Below are 14,238 nucleotides of genomic sequence, written 5' to 3'. Positions count from 1 at the left end.
TGACTCTTTAAAAAATATATCTGGAGGGCTGGGCGTGGTGGCTCATGCCTGTAATCCCAGCACTTTGGGAGGCCGAGGTGGGCGGGTCACCTAAGGTCAGAAGTTCAAGACCAGCCTGACCAACATGGTAAAACCCTGTCTCTAAAAAGAAAATTAAAATATAAAATAAATAAATTAATTAAAAAATGTCCAGAATCCAGCCATTGCCTTCTACTCTGGCTGTGTCACCAGTATCCCTAACATTGATTACCCTAAAGGCCCTCTAAATGGTTTCCCTGGTTTTTTAAAATCTTCTCTTCTCTATTCTCTCCTCTCCTTCTCTTCTATACTTAGCTTTATGATGCTGAGCTTGAGACTCTGTAAACTATGTTTCTGGCTCCATGTTAAATTCTGCCAACAGGGAGTGCTAGAGGGATTCTGAAAAGCTAGAAAATAAAGTTCCCTTCCCCTGCTCCCTTCCCTCCTCCCCTCTTCTGTGCTGTGTGCCACCCCCAGCTAACTTTTATATTTTTAGTAGAGACAGGGTTTTGCCATGTTGGCCAGGCTGGTCTTGAACTCCTGGCCTCAGGCAATGCACTCACCTCAGCCTTCTTAAGTGCTGGGATTTCAGGCATGCGCCATCATGCTGGGCCAAATGGTTTCCCTATTTCTACTGTTGATTCCTTCATTCCAGCCCACCCCCAGTGTATACTCAACACGAATCCAGAAAGATCTGATTAAAATCTAGGTCAGATCATATTACACCTTGGTTTTAAACCCTAAATAGCTTTCTGTTGATCTCAGAAAATAAGCCTGTCCTTCCAGGGCTTTCAGAAATAAGTAATGCATCCATTACTTTTCTTATCCCCTATTACTTTTTTTTTGAGACAGAGTCTGTCTCTGTCACCTAGGCTGGAATGCAATGAGCTGATCTTAGCTCACTGCAACCTCTGCTTCCTGAGTTCAAGTGATTTTCCTGCCTCAGCCTCCTGAGTAGCTGGGACTACAGGCATGTACTACTACGGCTGGCTAATGTTTGTATTTTTAGTAGAGATGGGGTTTCACCATGTTGGCCAGGCTGGTCTCGAACTCCCGACCTCAGGTGATCTGCCTGCCTCGGCCTCCCAAAGTGCTGGGATTACAGCATGCCCGGACTCCCTGTTACTTTTTCACTTAGTTACTCAGCTTCAGTTACCTGACCTTCTTCTTTGAATACACCAGGCATGCTCCTGCCTTTGGTCCTTTGTCCTTATCCTCTCTGCCTGCAAAACTTTTTGTCTAGAAATCCCCACAAAACCTTCACCTCTTTCAAGTGTTTGCTCAAATGTTACCTTTTCAAGGAGGCCTGATTACCAATTTAAAAAATATGCCTGCCTCTTTCCCCACATGCTGCTTTCCCAACCTCCTTTATCTACTTCTCATATATTTTCATAGCATATATCACTTTCCAACATATTATATAATGTACTTATGTTTAATGTTTATTATTTATTGCTTATTTCTCCTGCCAGAATGTAAGCTCCATGGGGCAGTGACCTTTGTACTGTTTACTGATATAGCCTACATGCTTAGAATAATGCCTGGCATGTGATAAATCCTCTAAAAACATTTGTTAAATAAATGAGTGGAAGAAATATTATTGTGTTAAAAATATAGTTCCATATAAAACTTTAAGATCACACAATGTAGTATCTACTGTAACATCTCACTCACCTGTAACATTTTTAACTTCATCCATCATCACATTCAAATCAATCTTCCCATTATCTTTAAGATAAAAAAAACAAAAAGATTTATGAAAAATGATATAAGGTCCTTACATTTTGAAATAGAAACCCAAAAGTCAATTATTCAAAAACATTTCCCTAGAAGTTTATTTTTTCAAGTCCAATGCTCATGAATTTAATTAATATAGCTACTGCTATTTACCCTAAAAACAATCAAAATCTATGTTTCTCAATGCAAGAGTAAAGTTTAAAGCATTCTTCTTTCCTTCAGGACAATCTATTAAGTTAGTCTTTTCAGGGGTTGGAAATTTGAGAAAAAATTTCATTTAAAAATGGTATTTCCATTTTTGTCAATGCTGACTTTACCTTTAGGCTTATGATCACTTTGGCACTAAGTTATCCACTAAAAGATTAGAGTGTTGGTATTCATGTCTGATTGCTCTTAGGTTGCCAACATGGTAAGTATCATGTTGATATATCCAGTTAAAGTCCATTTGTGATGACAAAACTTTTATTTTGTTGTGACCATTCTCAATTAAAATATATTTTCATAGATCAGTTACTTAATTTCTTTGATCAGTATTTCTCAAATTAAAGTCTGAGGTCACTGGAAGTCAAGTGGATAAATGTTAGGCAGTTGGTAAGATTGCAGATTTGAGAAACACTGGATAGGAAGGTTGAGCTAGTGGTTGAGAGATGTTATTACTCTCATAGGCAAGATTCAGTTTGGAACCTTAAAGCTGCTGAAGGACACACTCATTTTTTACTTATGACTTGGTCAAGGGTGTCAATTCATCACTGCTCCAAATACGTTTGCACTGTTGTATTATTTGTAATATTCCTAAGACCATAAGTTTATCTGAAGACAAGATACCAAGAATCACTTTGCATTCTTACTATCACCTAGGCATTAGTGTAATGGTTTGCACAAGATTGATGCTCCATAACTATTTACTAAATAATCATTTTAGCAAAATGCAAATATATTATAAAGAATGAATTAGCTTTAAAATTATTATATTCCAGGTTCTTAGATACAGAATTTATCTTTGTTCTTTTAAAATATTGATTATGACAATCTTTTGCTGGTATTCTTTTTTCTCTTTTTGAGATAGGGACTCACTCTGTTGCCTAGGCTGGACAATCCACCTGCCTCACTTTACCAAGTAGCTAGGACTAAAGTCACATACCACCATCCCTGGATAATTTTTTTTTTTTTTTTTTTTTTGAGACAGAGTCTCATTCTGTTGCCTAGGCTGGAGTGTAGTGGCATGATCTTGGCTCACTGCAACCTCCACCTCTTGGGTTCAAGCAATTTTCCTGCCTCAGCCTCCTGAGTAGCTGGGATTATGGGTATGTACTACCATGCTCAGTTAATTTTTGTAATTTTAGTAGAATTGAGGTTTCACTCTGTTGCCCAGGTTTGTCTCAAACTCCTGGCCTCATGCGATCCATCTGCCTTGGCCTCCCAAAGTGCTGGGATTACAGGCGTGAACCACTGTGCCCAGACATTCCTGGACAATGAAAAGAAATACTTGCTATGTTGCCTAGGCTGGTTTTGAAGTCCTAGCCTCAAGAGATCCTCTCGCCTCAGCCACCCAAAGCACTGGAATTACAGAGGTGAGCCACTGTACCTGGCCTGGTATTATTTTACAGTTTTATAATACCTTATTAATATGGTTACTATTATAACTTTTAAATAGGACAAGTAAGAACTTTTTTTTGATAAAGGTCTGCCTGTAAATGACATGCCACCACAATCTTCACTTTCTGTGTTTCCAATTTCACTTTCTGTGTTTCCTCAGTTCTACTGAGGCCCATTAGGTTCTGAAACAATATTCTATCCTATCTCAGATGATTAAACCGATGTACAAGATATTCTACAAGAAAGTAAGGGCCTCACACTTTAAATTACTGTGCTGGTGATGTTCTAAGATGCTAGGACAATGGGGTAACCGCAAATATCTACATTTATTGCGTTGGTAGGTTGAAAGAGCTATAGAAGAGATTTAAAAACAAAAGAAAAAGTCATTTTTTGAAAACTGCTTGCTTATTAAGGTAAAGGTACCGTGGGCTTAGAACAGTGCCTGATGCATCATAGGCATTAAAGTTGATGGAATCAAAGTATAAAAGGTACAACTGATTTAGAAAAGCACATATAGTATTCATTGACTTGGGTTAATTTTATATTTTTACTATTTCCTCTAGGGAGCAGTAGTCTCCCAAAATTTTCTGATGAAATTTTTTCAGTTCCACTAGCATGAGACCATCTAAAATATGCCAAATTTAATGAATTTCATTTGTAACATGACTATATACCTTTTAAAATTTGTTAATTCTATTAGCTCATGGAAGTACAGCATCGTGGTTAAGAGAGTTTCTGGAGCCTGATTGCCTAGGTTCTTTTCCTGGTTGCATCATTTACTAGATGTTGGGCAAGTGACTTTTCTATGCCTTAGCTTCCTTATATGTAGCATGAGGATAAAAACAGAATCTACCTTTTAAGGTTGTTTGCAAGACTAAGTAAGTTGATACATGAAAGTGCTTAGCATAGTGCCTTGCATGTGTCAGGACCGCATGGTGTTGGTCATGGCTATTTAATGCTGGATTAGCAGTAGGGACTAAAAGATTAATGTCCTGTGTATTTTTGTTAAATCTTGGCATTTCCTGTGGTGTTACATAGTGAGTTGACACTTGCTATTTATGTTGGCAGTATTCTTGGTGATTCTTCCCACATGGTAGCCATTGGGTTCAGTTTGGTAGCTATGGTGAAGGCCTTATTCTTTCATTTCTTTTCATATATATCCTATTTTCAATCATTCCAGCCCCTTCAATCATTCCAGCCCCACTACTAGCCTTATGCTCAAAGGTTTACTAAGGGGTACACTGATGTTCAAACGCTCACCATCAACTGGTAGGTGGTCCTTCAGTGACTGGATTTCTTTCTCCTTGAGATCAATTCCTGTGCTTTTCATGAACATTTCCATCTTATCTGAAGACACTTTTGTTCCTTAAGAAATAAGGGGATGAATGCAAGAAAATTTGTAATGATATAAAGAGTGGGTATTTTTTGCTCATATCTATGCATCAATACTATTCACAGAATGAAGGGCAAAGAACAATTAAACTATTCAAGTAAACATGGTTTTTGGTATATAAGCCAGGAATTTCTTTTTTTTCACTGTGGGATTCTGTTATGGCTTTTAGCAGAACTAAAGATCAAAATCAACCTTTACAAATGCATCTGCATCATAAGATTTCAAACTTGCTAAAATAATGGAGAAAAATAAATAACTGAGTAAAGTCCATGGGTTTACTCCATCATAATCCCCTGGAAATATTTTTTAAATTTTTATATTTTAATTGACATATAATAATTGCATATTTTAAAGGGTACAATGTGATGTTTTGATATATGTAAACATTGTGGAATAATCAAATCAGTGTAATTAGTATATCTACCACCTCAAATATTTATCATTTCTTTATGGTGAGAACATTAAAATCCTTTCTTGTAGCCTGAAAAACACAACACAATAGAACACCAGAACTTATTCCTCCTAACACTAACTTTGTATCTGTTGACCAATATCCTCTGGGACAGTTTATTTTCACCTTTTCTGTTTATTTTATTTGTTTACTTAAAGTTCTGGGATACATATGCAGAACGTGCAGGTTGGTTACATAGATATACATGTGTCATGGTGGTTTGCTGTACCTATCAACTGGTCATCTAGGTTTTAAGCCCCACATGCATTAGCTATTTGTTCTAATGCTCTTCCTCTCCTTGCTCCCTAGCTCTAGACAGGCCCCAGTGTGTGAGGTTCCCTTCCCTGTGTCCATGTGTTCTCATTGTTCAACTCCCACTTAGGAGGGAGAACATGTGGTGTTTGGTTTTCTGTTCCTGTGTCAGTTTGCCGAGAATGATGGTTTCCAGCTTCATCCATGACCCTGCAAAGGACATGAACTCATTCTTTTTTATGGTTGCATAGTATTTCATGGTGTATATGTGACACATTTTCTTTATCCAGTCTATCATTGATGTGCATTTTGGTAAATAATTTCATTATTTATGAAATAATGAAATTGAGCAGGTTGTTCAATTTCCATGAAGTTATGCAGTTTTGAGTGAGTTTCTTTTTTTCTTTTTTCCTTTTTTTTTGAGATGGAGTTTCTCTCTTGTTACCCAGGCTGGAGTGCAATGGCGCGATCTTGGCTCACCGCAACCTCCGCCTCCCGGGTTCAGGCAATTCTCCTGCCTCAGCCTCCTGAGTAGCTGGGATTACAGGTGTGCGCCACCATGCCCAGCTAATTTTTGTATTTTTAGTAGAGACAGGGTTTCACCGTGTTGACCAGGATGGTCTCAATCTCTTGACCTCGTGATCCACCCGCCTCGGCCTCCCAAAGTGCTGGGATTACAGGCGTGAGCCACCGCGCCCGGCCCAAGTGCGTTTCTTAATCCTGAGTTTTAATTTGATTGCACTGTGGTCTGAGAGACTGTTATGATTTCTGTTCATTTGCATTTGCTGAGAAGTGTTTTACTTCCAATTATGTGGTTGATTTTAGAATAAGCACCATGTGGCACTGAGAAGAATGTATATTTTGTTGATTTTGGGGAGTTCTGTAGATGTCTATTAGGTCTACTTGGTCCAGAGCTAGGTTCAAGTCCCAAATACCCTTGTTAGTTTTCTGTATTGTTGATCTGTCTAATATTGACACTGGGGTGTTAAAGTCTTCTACTACTATTGCGTGGGAATCTAAGTCTCTTTGTAGGTCTCTAAGAACTTGTTTTATGATTCTAGGTGTTCCTGTATTGGGTGCATATATATTAAGGATAGTTAGCTCTTCTTGTTGCATTGATCCCTTTACCATTATGTAATGCCCTTCTTTGTCTCTTTTGATCGTTGTTGGTTTAAAATCTGTTTTATCAGAGACTAAGACTGTAACCCTTGATTTTTTTTTGCTTTCCATTTGCTTGGTAAATATTCCTTCATCCCTTTATTTTGAGCCTATGTGTGTCTTTGCATGTGAGATGGGTCTCCTGAATACAGCATACTGATAGGTCTTGACTCTATCCAATTTGCCAATCTGTTTGTCTTAATTGAGGTATTTATCCCATTTACATTTAAGGTTAATATTGTTATGTGTGAATTTGATCCTGCCATCATGATGCTAGCTGGTTATTTTGCACTTTAGTTGATGTAGTTTTTCACAATGTCATTGGTCTTTATATTTGGTATTTTTTTTTGCAGTGCTGGACCAGTTTTTCCTTTCCATATTTAGTGCTTTCTTCAGGAGCTCTTGTAAGGTAGGCCTGGTGATGACAAAATCCCTCAGCATCTGCTTGTCTACATTTTATTTCTCCTTCGCTTATGAAGCTTAGTTTGGCTGAATATGATATTCTGGGTTGAAAATTATTTTCTATAGGAGTGAATATTGGTCCCCACTCTCTCCTGGCTTGTAGGGTTTTTGCAGAGAGATCCACTGTTAGTCTGATGGGCTTCCCTTTGTAGGGAACCTGACCTTTTTCTCTGGCTGCCCTTAACATTTTTTCCTTCATTTCAACCTTGGAGAATCTGATGATTATGTGTCTTGGTGTTGCTCTTCTTGAGGAGTATCTTTGTGGTGTTCTCTGTATTTTCTGAATTTGAATGTTGGCCTGTCTTGCTAGGTTGGGGAAGTTCTCCTGGATAATATCTTGAAGTGTGTTTTCCAACTTGGTTCCATTCTCCCCATCACTTTCAGGTACACTTTCAGTTAATCATAGGTTTGGTCTTTCCATATAGTCCCATATTTCTTACAGGCTTTGTTCATTCCTTTTCATTCTTTTTTCTCTAATCTTGTCTTCACACCTTATTTCAGTAAGTTGATCTTTAATCTCTGATACTCTTTCTTCTGCTTGATCGATTCAGCTATTCGTAACTTGTGTATGCTTCAAGAAGTTTTTGTGCTGTGTTTTTCAGCTCCATCAGGTCATTTATGTTCCTCTCTAAACTGGTTATTCTAGTTAGCAGTTCCTGTAACTTTTTATCAAGGTTCTTTGCGTCCTTGCATTGGGTTAGAACATGATCCTTTAGCTTGGAGGAGTTTGTTATTACCTACCTTCTGAAACCTACTTCTGTCAATTTGTCAATTTCATTCTCCATCCATTTTGTTCCCTTGCTGGAGAGGAGTTGTGATCATTTGGAGGAGAAGAGGCATTCCGGTTTTTGGAATTTTCAGTGTTTTTGTGCTGTTTTTTTCTCATCTTTGTGGATTTATCTACCTTTGATCTTTGAGGTTGATGACCTTTGGATGGGTTTTTTTTGTGTGGGTCATTTATGTTGATGTTGTTGTTTTCTATTTGTTAGTTTTTCTTCTAATAGTCAGGCCCTTCTTCTGCAGGTCTGCTGAAGTTTGCTGGAGGTCCTCTCCAGATCCTGTTTGCCTGGGTATCACCAGTAGAGGCTGCAGAACAGCAAAGATTGCTGTCTGCTCCTTCCTCTGGAAGCTTTATGGTGGATTGGCACCGGCCTGATGTCAGCTGGAGTTCTCTTGTATGAGGTATCTGCCGACCCCTGTTGCCCTGTTGGGAGATTTCTCCCAGTCAGGAGGCACGGGGTGAGGGACCCACTTGAGGAGGCAGTCTCTCCCTTAGCAGAGCTCCTGCGCTGTGCTGGGAGAATCTCTCTTGTCAGATTAGCTGCTCTCTTCAGAGCCAGCAGGCAGGAACGATTAAATCCACTGAAACTGCCCCCACAGCTGCCCCCTTCCCCCAGGTGCTCTTTCCCAGGGATATGGTGGTTTTGTCTGTAAGCCCCTAACTGGGGCTATTGCCTTTCCTTCAGAGATGCCCTGTCCAGTGAGGAGGAATCTAGAGAAGCAGTCTGGCCACAGCTACTTTGCCGAGCCCAGCCCAGACCTCCCAGCTTCTTAGCACTGTCAGGGGAAAACTGCCTACTAAAACTTCAGTAATGGCAGATGTCCCTCCCCCTACCAAGCTCAAGGTTGACTTCAGACTGGTGTGGTGCCAGAGAGAATTTCAAGCTAGTGGTTCTTAGCTTGCTGGGCTCTCTGGGAGTGGGACCCACTGAGTGAGATCACTTGGCTCCCTGGCTTCAGCCCCCTTTCCAGGGGAGTGAATGGTTCTGTCTCACTGGGGTTCCAGGTGCTACTGGGGTACAAAAAAATACTCCTGCAGCTAGCTCAGTGTCTGCCCAAACAGCTGCCCAGTTTTGTGCTTGAAACACAGGGCCCTGGTGGTGTAGGCACATGAGGGAATCTCCTGATCTGCAGACTGCAAAAACAATGGGAAAAGTGTAGTAACCTGGCTGGGTAGCATAGTCCCTTGTGGATTCCCTTGGCTGGGGGAAGGAAGTCCCTGACTCCTTGCACTTCCCAGGGGAAGCAATGCCACACCCTGTTTCTGCTTGCTCTCCGTGGGTTGGACCCACTGCCTAACCAGTCTCAGTGAGATGAACTGTGTACCTCAGCTGGAGATGCAGAAATCATCTGCCTTATGCATTGGTCTCACTGGGAGCTGCAGACAGAGCTCTTCCTATTGGACCATCTTGGTCCCTTCTTCCTTGAAACTTTTTAATAACATGTTTCTAGGTACTACCTCTAGAAATCCAAGAGCAATATGACAGAAAAAGGGCCTAGTGATATGAATGTTAAAATAGTGTTTTTGTTTTTCTGGTGATTCTGATGCACAACTTTATTTTGGAACCACTGTTTTTGGGTCTACTGTAGTTAAACCATTTTAGTGATTGCAGTGTGCCTAAAAGCATACAAGGATAAACACTGAATTAATAAACAGTTGGAACAGCAGGATTAGTAAGCTGAAAATTGTGAAATAGGAAGGGTTTTTGAAAACAACAGTAAAGCTTGAGGAACTCAGTTTTACCGGCCTTTTTACCTTACTTCTCACTCACCTTCAAGACCCCTCAACTCTTTCATCAGTCTGTTCACATACACTCTTCCTTTGGCTGTAAGACAGAGAAAAATTCAAGTCTCAGGAAGCAATGCAGATATTTAAAAAACAGTACAAAACATGAATAATTTCAGAACGTACACTTTAAAATGTTTTATCCTAGAAATGTATACTTTTTCATTTTCAAGAATAAAACTCAGGAATGGAAACAGTTCTTAATTTGATGAAATCATTTTGTTGGTACAACATGAAACATTCCTTAGATAGGGAGTATTAGTCACAAAAGTTCATATGCTCAAACTTCTTCGAAGAAGCCTGTTACTTTGTTGTTGAAACAGAGTCTTGCTCTGTCACCCAGGCTGGAGTGCAGTGTCAGGATCTCACTTCACTATAGACTCTGCCTCCTGGCCTCAAGTGATTCTCCCACATCAGCCTTCCAAGCAGCTGGGACTACAGGTACGAGCAGCCATGCCTGGCTACTTTTTAAACTTTTTTTTTTTCTTTTTTTTTTTTAAAGATGGGGTCTCACTATATTGCCCAGGTTGGTCTCAAAGTCTTAAAGATTCTTCCACCTAAGCCTTCCAAAGTGCTGGGATTATAGGCATAAGCCACTGCACCTGGCTTTACTATAATTTTTTAAATTTAAATTTAAACTTTTTGAGACAGGGTCTTGACTTGTCATCCAGGCTGGAATGCAGTGGTACAATCACTGCTCAAAGCAGCCTTCACATCCTGGGCCCCAGCAAGCCTCCCACCTCAGCCTCCTGAGTAGCTGGGACCACAAGCATGCGCCACTATGTCTGGTTATGTGATATTTTTAATGCTTACCATCAGTTGGAAGATTATTCAGCAGTTGCATGCCTTTATCTTCTGTGAGCTCTATCCCTATATTTTCCAGAAAATTTTCCAGGTTCCCAGTATCAACCTTCTCACCTTTAAAAAGTAAAAAGTGAAAATGGTTTAAAGTTTGAAGAATGATGATTCTATATTAAGAAAAATGTTCATGTGGCATCATTTGCTGATTAAACATTAATGATATAAATCTGGCAAGAATGCCAGCTATTGCTCAGACATAATCCTAAAGCTTTTTGCTAAAACAATGATGGTCAAAATTAGGCTGTGAGTCATTAGATGCAAACATTCACCAGTAAATAGGTAGAGTGAGAGAATGCATCAAAAAGGGAAACAACTGCATTTAAAATAGAATTTTGTGTGTACATTGGAATCTATTGTTCTTAACCTGGCCTGGTTCTCTGTTATGCCTCAGGGATTTGGTGGATCTGTGTTCCTCTTTGTAGCTACAACATACAGTGCATTTCTTGTGCTTCCTCCCTTAAAGGTGGCTAGGAAGTCAGTTGCAACCTCCTGAGCTCATCTCTTTTTGTGTGCCTCAGGAACACTAGCATGTACAGATTTTTTATTCTTAGAACTTTAATGTGAAGTGCTAGAGGGAAACCGACAGATGATCACCAAACTATCACAAGCATGAATGACACAAAGCTAACAAGTTTATCTGGTAATGAACTTAGTTTTAGTTCCTCATTATGAGAGTGGAAATCAGTTATCCTTGCCCTCTGCAACCATCTCCCAATCTGCTCTTAGGATGACTGTGTACAATTTTCCTTTACCATGGCTCTTTTCTCTGGCTTGAAGATGCAGTTTCTTTCTTTCTTTATTACCGGAACATAACCTCAAGATTTTATTGTTTTCTTAATAAAACAAAAGATGAAGCTCAGAACTGAATCACTTGGTCCTTTCTTGTTCTAGCTCCTTCCAGTTCTCTTAACAGCCAGTTCTTTCTAACAGCGCTCTCTGAGATCTGCAGTTAGGCTCAACATACACTTGCCTCAGCACAATCTTCTTTGTAGTTTTAGCCTTTTCTGGAAAACCGGCTTAGTCTGCTCTTCACAGCCACTCTGCTTCCTGTCATAACACTGCTTTCCCTGGGAATAGAGCGAATCCTTGCCCACTTGCACTGTGTCACTTTGTGGGGTTGGTGCTTGCCATACTTCCTACAGAAAGCCCAATGTTTCAAAGTCCAGAAACATTGGAAACAAATGCGTCCAATGTTTCACGTCCCACCAGCAAAATGATTTCATCAAATTGAGAACTGTTTCCATTCCTGAGTTTTATTCTTGAAAATGAAAAAGTATAAATTTCTAGGACAAAGCATTTTAAAATGTACATTCTGAAATTATGTACAGAAAGTCCAGTAGCTCTATTGGTTGGGAACAAAAGCTAAAGATGCAGTTAAGGCAGACAAATCAGATGTCCTAATCCTTTCCAATTCCAGCAAAAGAAAATTCTTGCTTTTAGTCCTCTGGAACCACAATGCAGTGTTTCCATTGAGAGGTGAATGTCTGGGAGTTAGCCAGACATATGCACAAATGCCTGGAAGGAAATGTGCACAAGGGTTGTTTTCCCCAAGATGCCTCAGAACTCTCTTGTGAAGCCTTGGACCACTGGGGCTTCTAATATCCCCCTGTCACCAGCCAAAGGAATGACTCTTCAGACTCAAAAGAGCAGCCTACCAGTCTGCTAACTTGATTAAGCTTTTGACAAGATACGGAGCTTTTGCCTCAAGGGAATTGGTCTAATGATACCTTGTATCCATATTGTTTTCGTTTTCCAGAATGAAAGCTCCTCCAAATTTTCTGGCCTCTCTAGTCTATTCTGTTTTATTACATTGATATTTTCTTTCTATTGCTAGCTGCTTTTTAACCCTTCTCAGAGTGCACTCTGAAATTCATATTTCATTAAATGTAAATTTCTCTATATCTTCAGTCTCTGTATAGACTTTTCTTTTAACCTTCTTTCTTAACTGAACTTTGCCTCTTCCTAATAGAATTTTCTATGACTTACTTTTGTTTTTGAGCTAAGACTGCCCATTTTTCTATGTCCTAATTGTCACAGGGTTTGGCATTCTTCTAGATTACAATTGCTGCTTTCCAACCAAACCCAAACTTCTTCTCTTTTGAGATTTATGAAATTTGGCTTTCTTTGTATTGCCACCCACTAGCTTCTTGGTCACTTCAGAAGCTTGTCCCATGACCCATAATCTTCTTCTTCCTCCAAAACTCCTGGCATCATTATAAGGAATTCCAGCCTTTATTCAGATAACTCATTCAAAGACTGGCCTCCAAATTTCTTGACCTTCTTATCCTCAATGACTATCTATGTATTATCTATTAAATTCTATGCTAGTTAACTCTCCAGGACACATTCTGGACTTTGTCATCACCTAGAAATGCTTTACTTCTAAAATCTTAAATTTCAACATGCTGACTTCTGGCCAATACCTTGTAATTCTTCCATTTTTTTTTACTTCCTTATTCATCCACACCTGTTATATCTTTAGAGAGAATTTTCATTCTCCTCTCTCACTTTTCTCTAAGTTCACAACTTTACTTCTTTCTGTGTCCACACTGGACCACATAATCATTTTCCTGGTCTACATGGTTAAGTCTTTATGCTTTCATTCTTTTGGTTCATGAACCTTAGAATCTTCTAATTTGGTCCAGCTGAAGAATACCATATAATAATATGAAAGGTTGCCATTATGTTTTAATTATATCTAACTATGGTTATCTCTTGGCACTTCTCCTCAATGCCTTCATGTATTCCTTATTAACTTTAGTTCATATTTTCTATCAAAGTTATAAAAAATCAAATTAGTATGGCTTTTATGGAAAACGGTATGGAGATTTCTCAGGGAACTAAAACATGGAGCTGCCATTTGATCTAGCAGTTCCACTACTGGGTATATACCCAACAGAATGTAAATCATTATATTAAAAAGACATCTGCACTCTTGTGTTTATTGCAGCACTATAGCAGAGATGTGGAATCAATCTAAGTATCCATCAGTGGAGGACTGGATAGAGAGGATGGAGTATGTATATACCAAGGAATACTACTCAGACACTAAAAAAATGAAATGAAGCCTTTTGCAGCAACATGGATGGAACTGGAGGCCATTATCCTCAGCAAAACAACTTAGAAACAGAGGCTTAAAGTACCGCATGCTCTCACTTATAACTGGGAGCTAAACAATGGGTACACATGGACCTACAGAGTGAAATAATGGACACTGAAGACTACAAAACGTAGGAGGGTGCGGGGGTGAGGGTTGAAAAATTACCTATTGGGTACAATATTCACTGCTTGAGTGGTGGGTACACTAAAAGCCCAGAATTCACAATGATGCAATATATACATGAAACAAATCTGCACTTGTATCCCCCTACATATGTAAAACTAAAAACAAAAACAAGAAACAAATTTATATAAAATCATCAATACTCTTCTTGAAATTCCCTACCCCACCACTGTGTCCTTCCTGTTAGTAGATGATCCTGTTTTATACTTTACAAAGAAAATTGAAGTTTTAGGTAAACTTCTTTGAATTTTACTCCCACATTTACCTAGATTCTCTATATCTGTGCCCTTTCTGATTTGAAGTCTGCTTGTCTTGGAAAAAGAGGTGGCTTCAGATTCTTACTCATATATTCAATTGTAAGATGATGTCTTTATGTCTCACAGAAACCCCAAATTCAATATGACCCAAAATGGAAACTCTCTTTACTTCTAAATTTTTTACTGAATTCCTTATTTTGGTGA

General features: G+C 39.1%; 1 protein-coding gene across 3 annotated transcripts in view; it reads right to left on the bottom strand.

Annotated features, from left to right (window-relative positions):
• EFCAB3 (EF-hand calcium binding domain 3) overlaps positions 1-14,238 on the bottom strand; it is a 164,917-nt gene that overhangs the window by 94,258 nt on the left and 56,421 nt on the right. For all 3 annotated transcript variants that reach the window (XM_074388810.1, XM_074388811.1, XM_039476427.2), the window contains 4 exons: positions 10,447-10,551; positions 9,620-9,673; positions 4,612-4,716; positions 1,693-1,746 (listed from right to left, as the gene is read on the bottom strand). In XM_074388810.1, the coding sequence (XP_074244911.1) occupies positions 1,693-1,746; positions 4,612-4,716; positions 9,620-9,673; positions 10,447-10,551 (318 nt within the window). The remainder of the gene's footprint in view (positions 1-1,692; positions 1,747-4,611; positions 4,717-9,619; positions 9,674-10,446; positions 10,552-14,238) is intronic.

The sequence above is a fragment of the Saimiri boliviensis genome, chromosome 17, assembly GCF_048565385.1.
Source record: "Saimiri boliviensis isolate mSaiBol1 chromosome 17, mSaiBol1.pri, whole genome shotgun sequence".
In the NCBI taxonomy this organism is placed as follows: Eukaryota; Metazoa; Chordata; class Mammalia; order Primates; family Cebidae; genus Saimiri; species Saimiri boliviensis.
The sequence above is the reverse complement of the archived record's forward strand: the minus strand, read 5'-3'. Positions and strand labels throughout refer to the sequence as shown.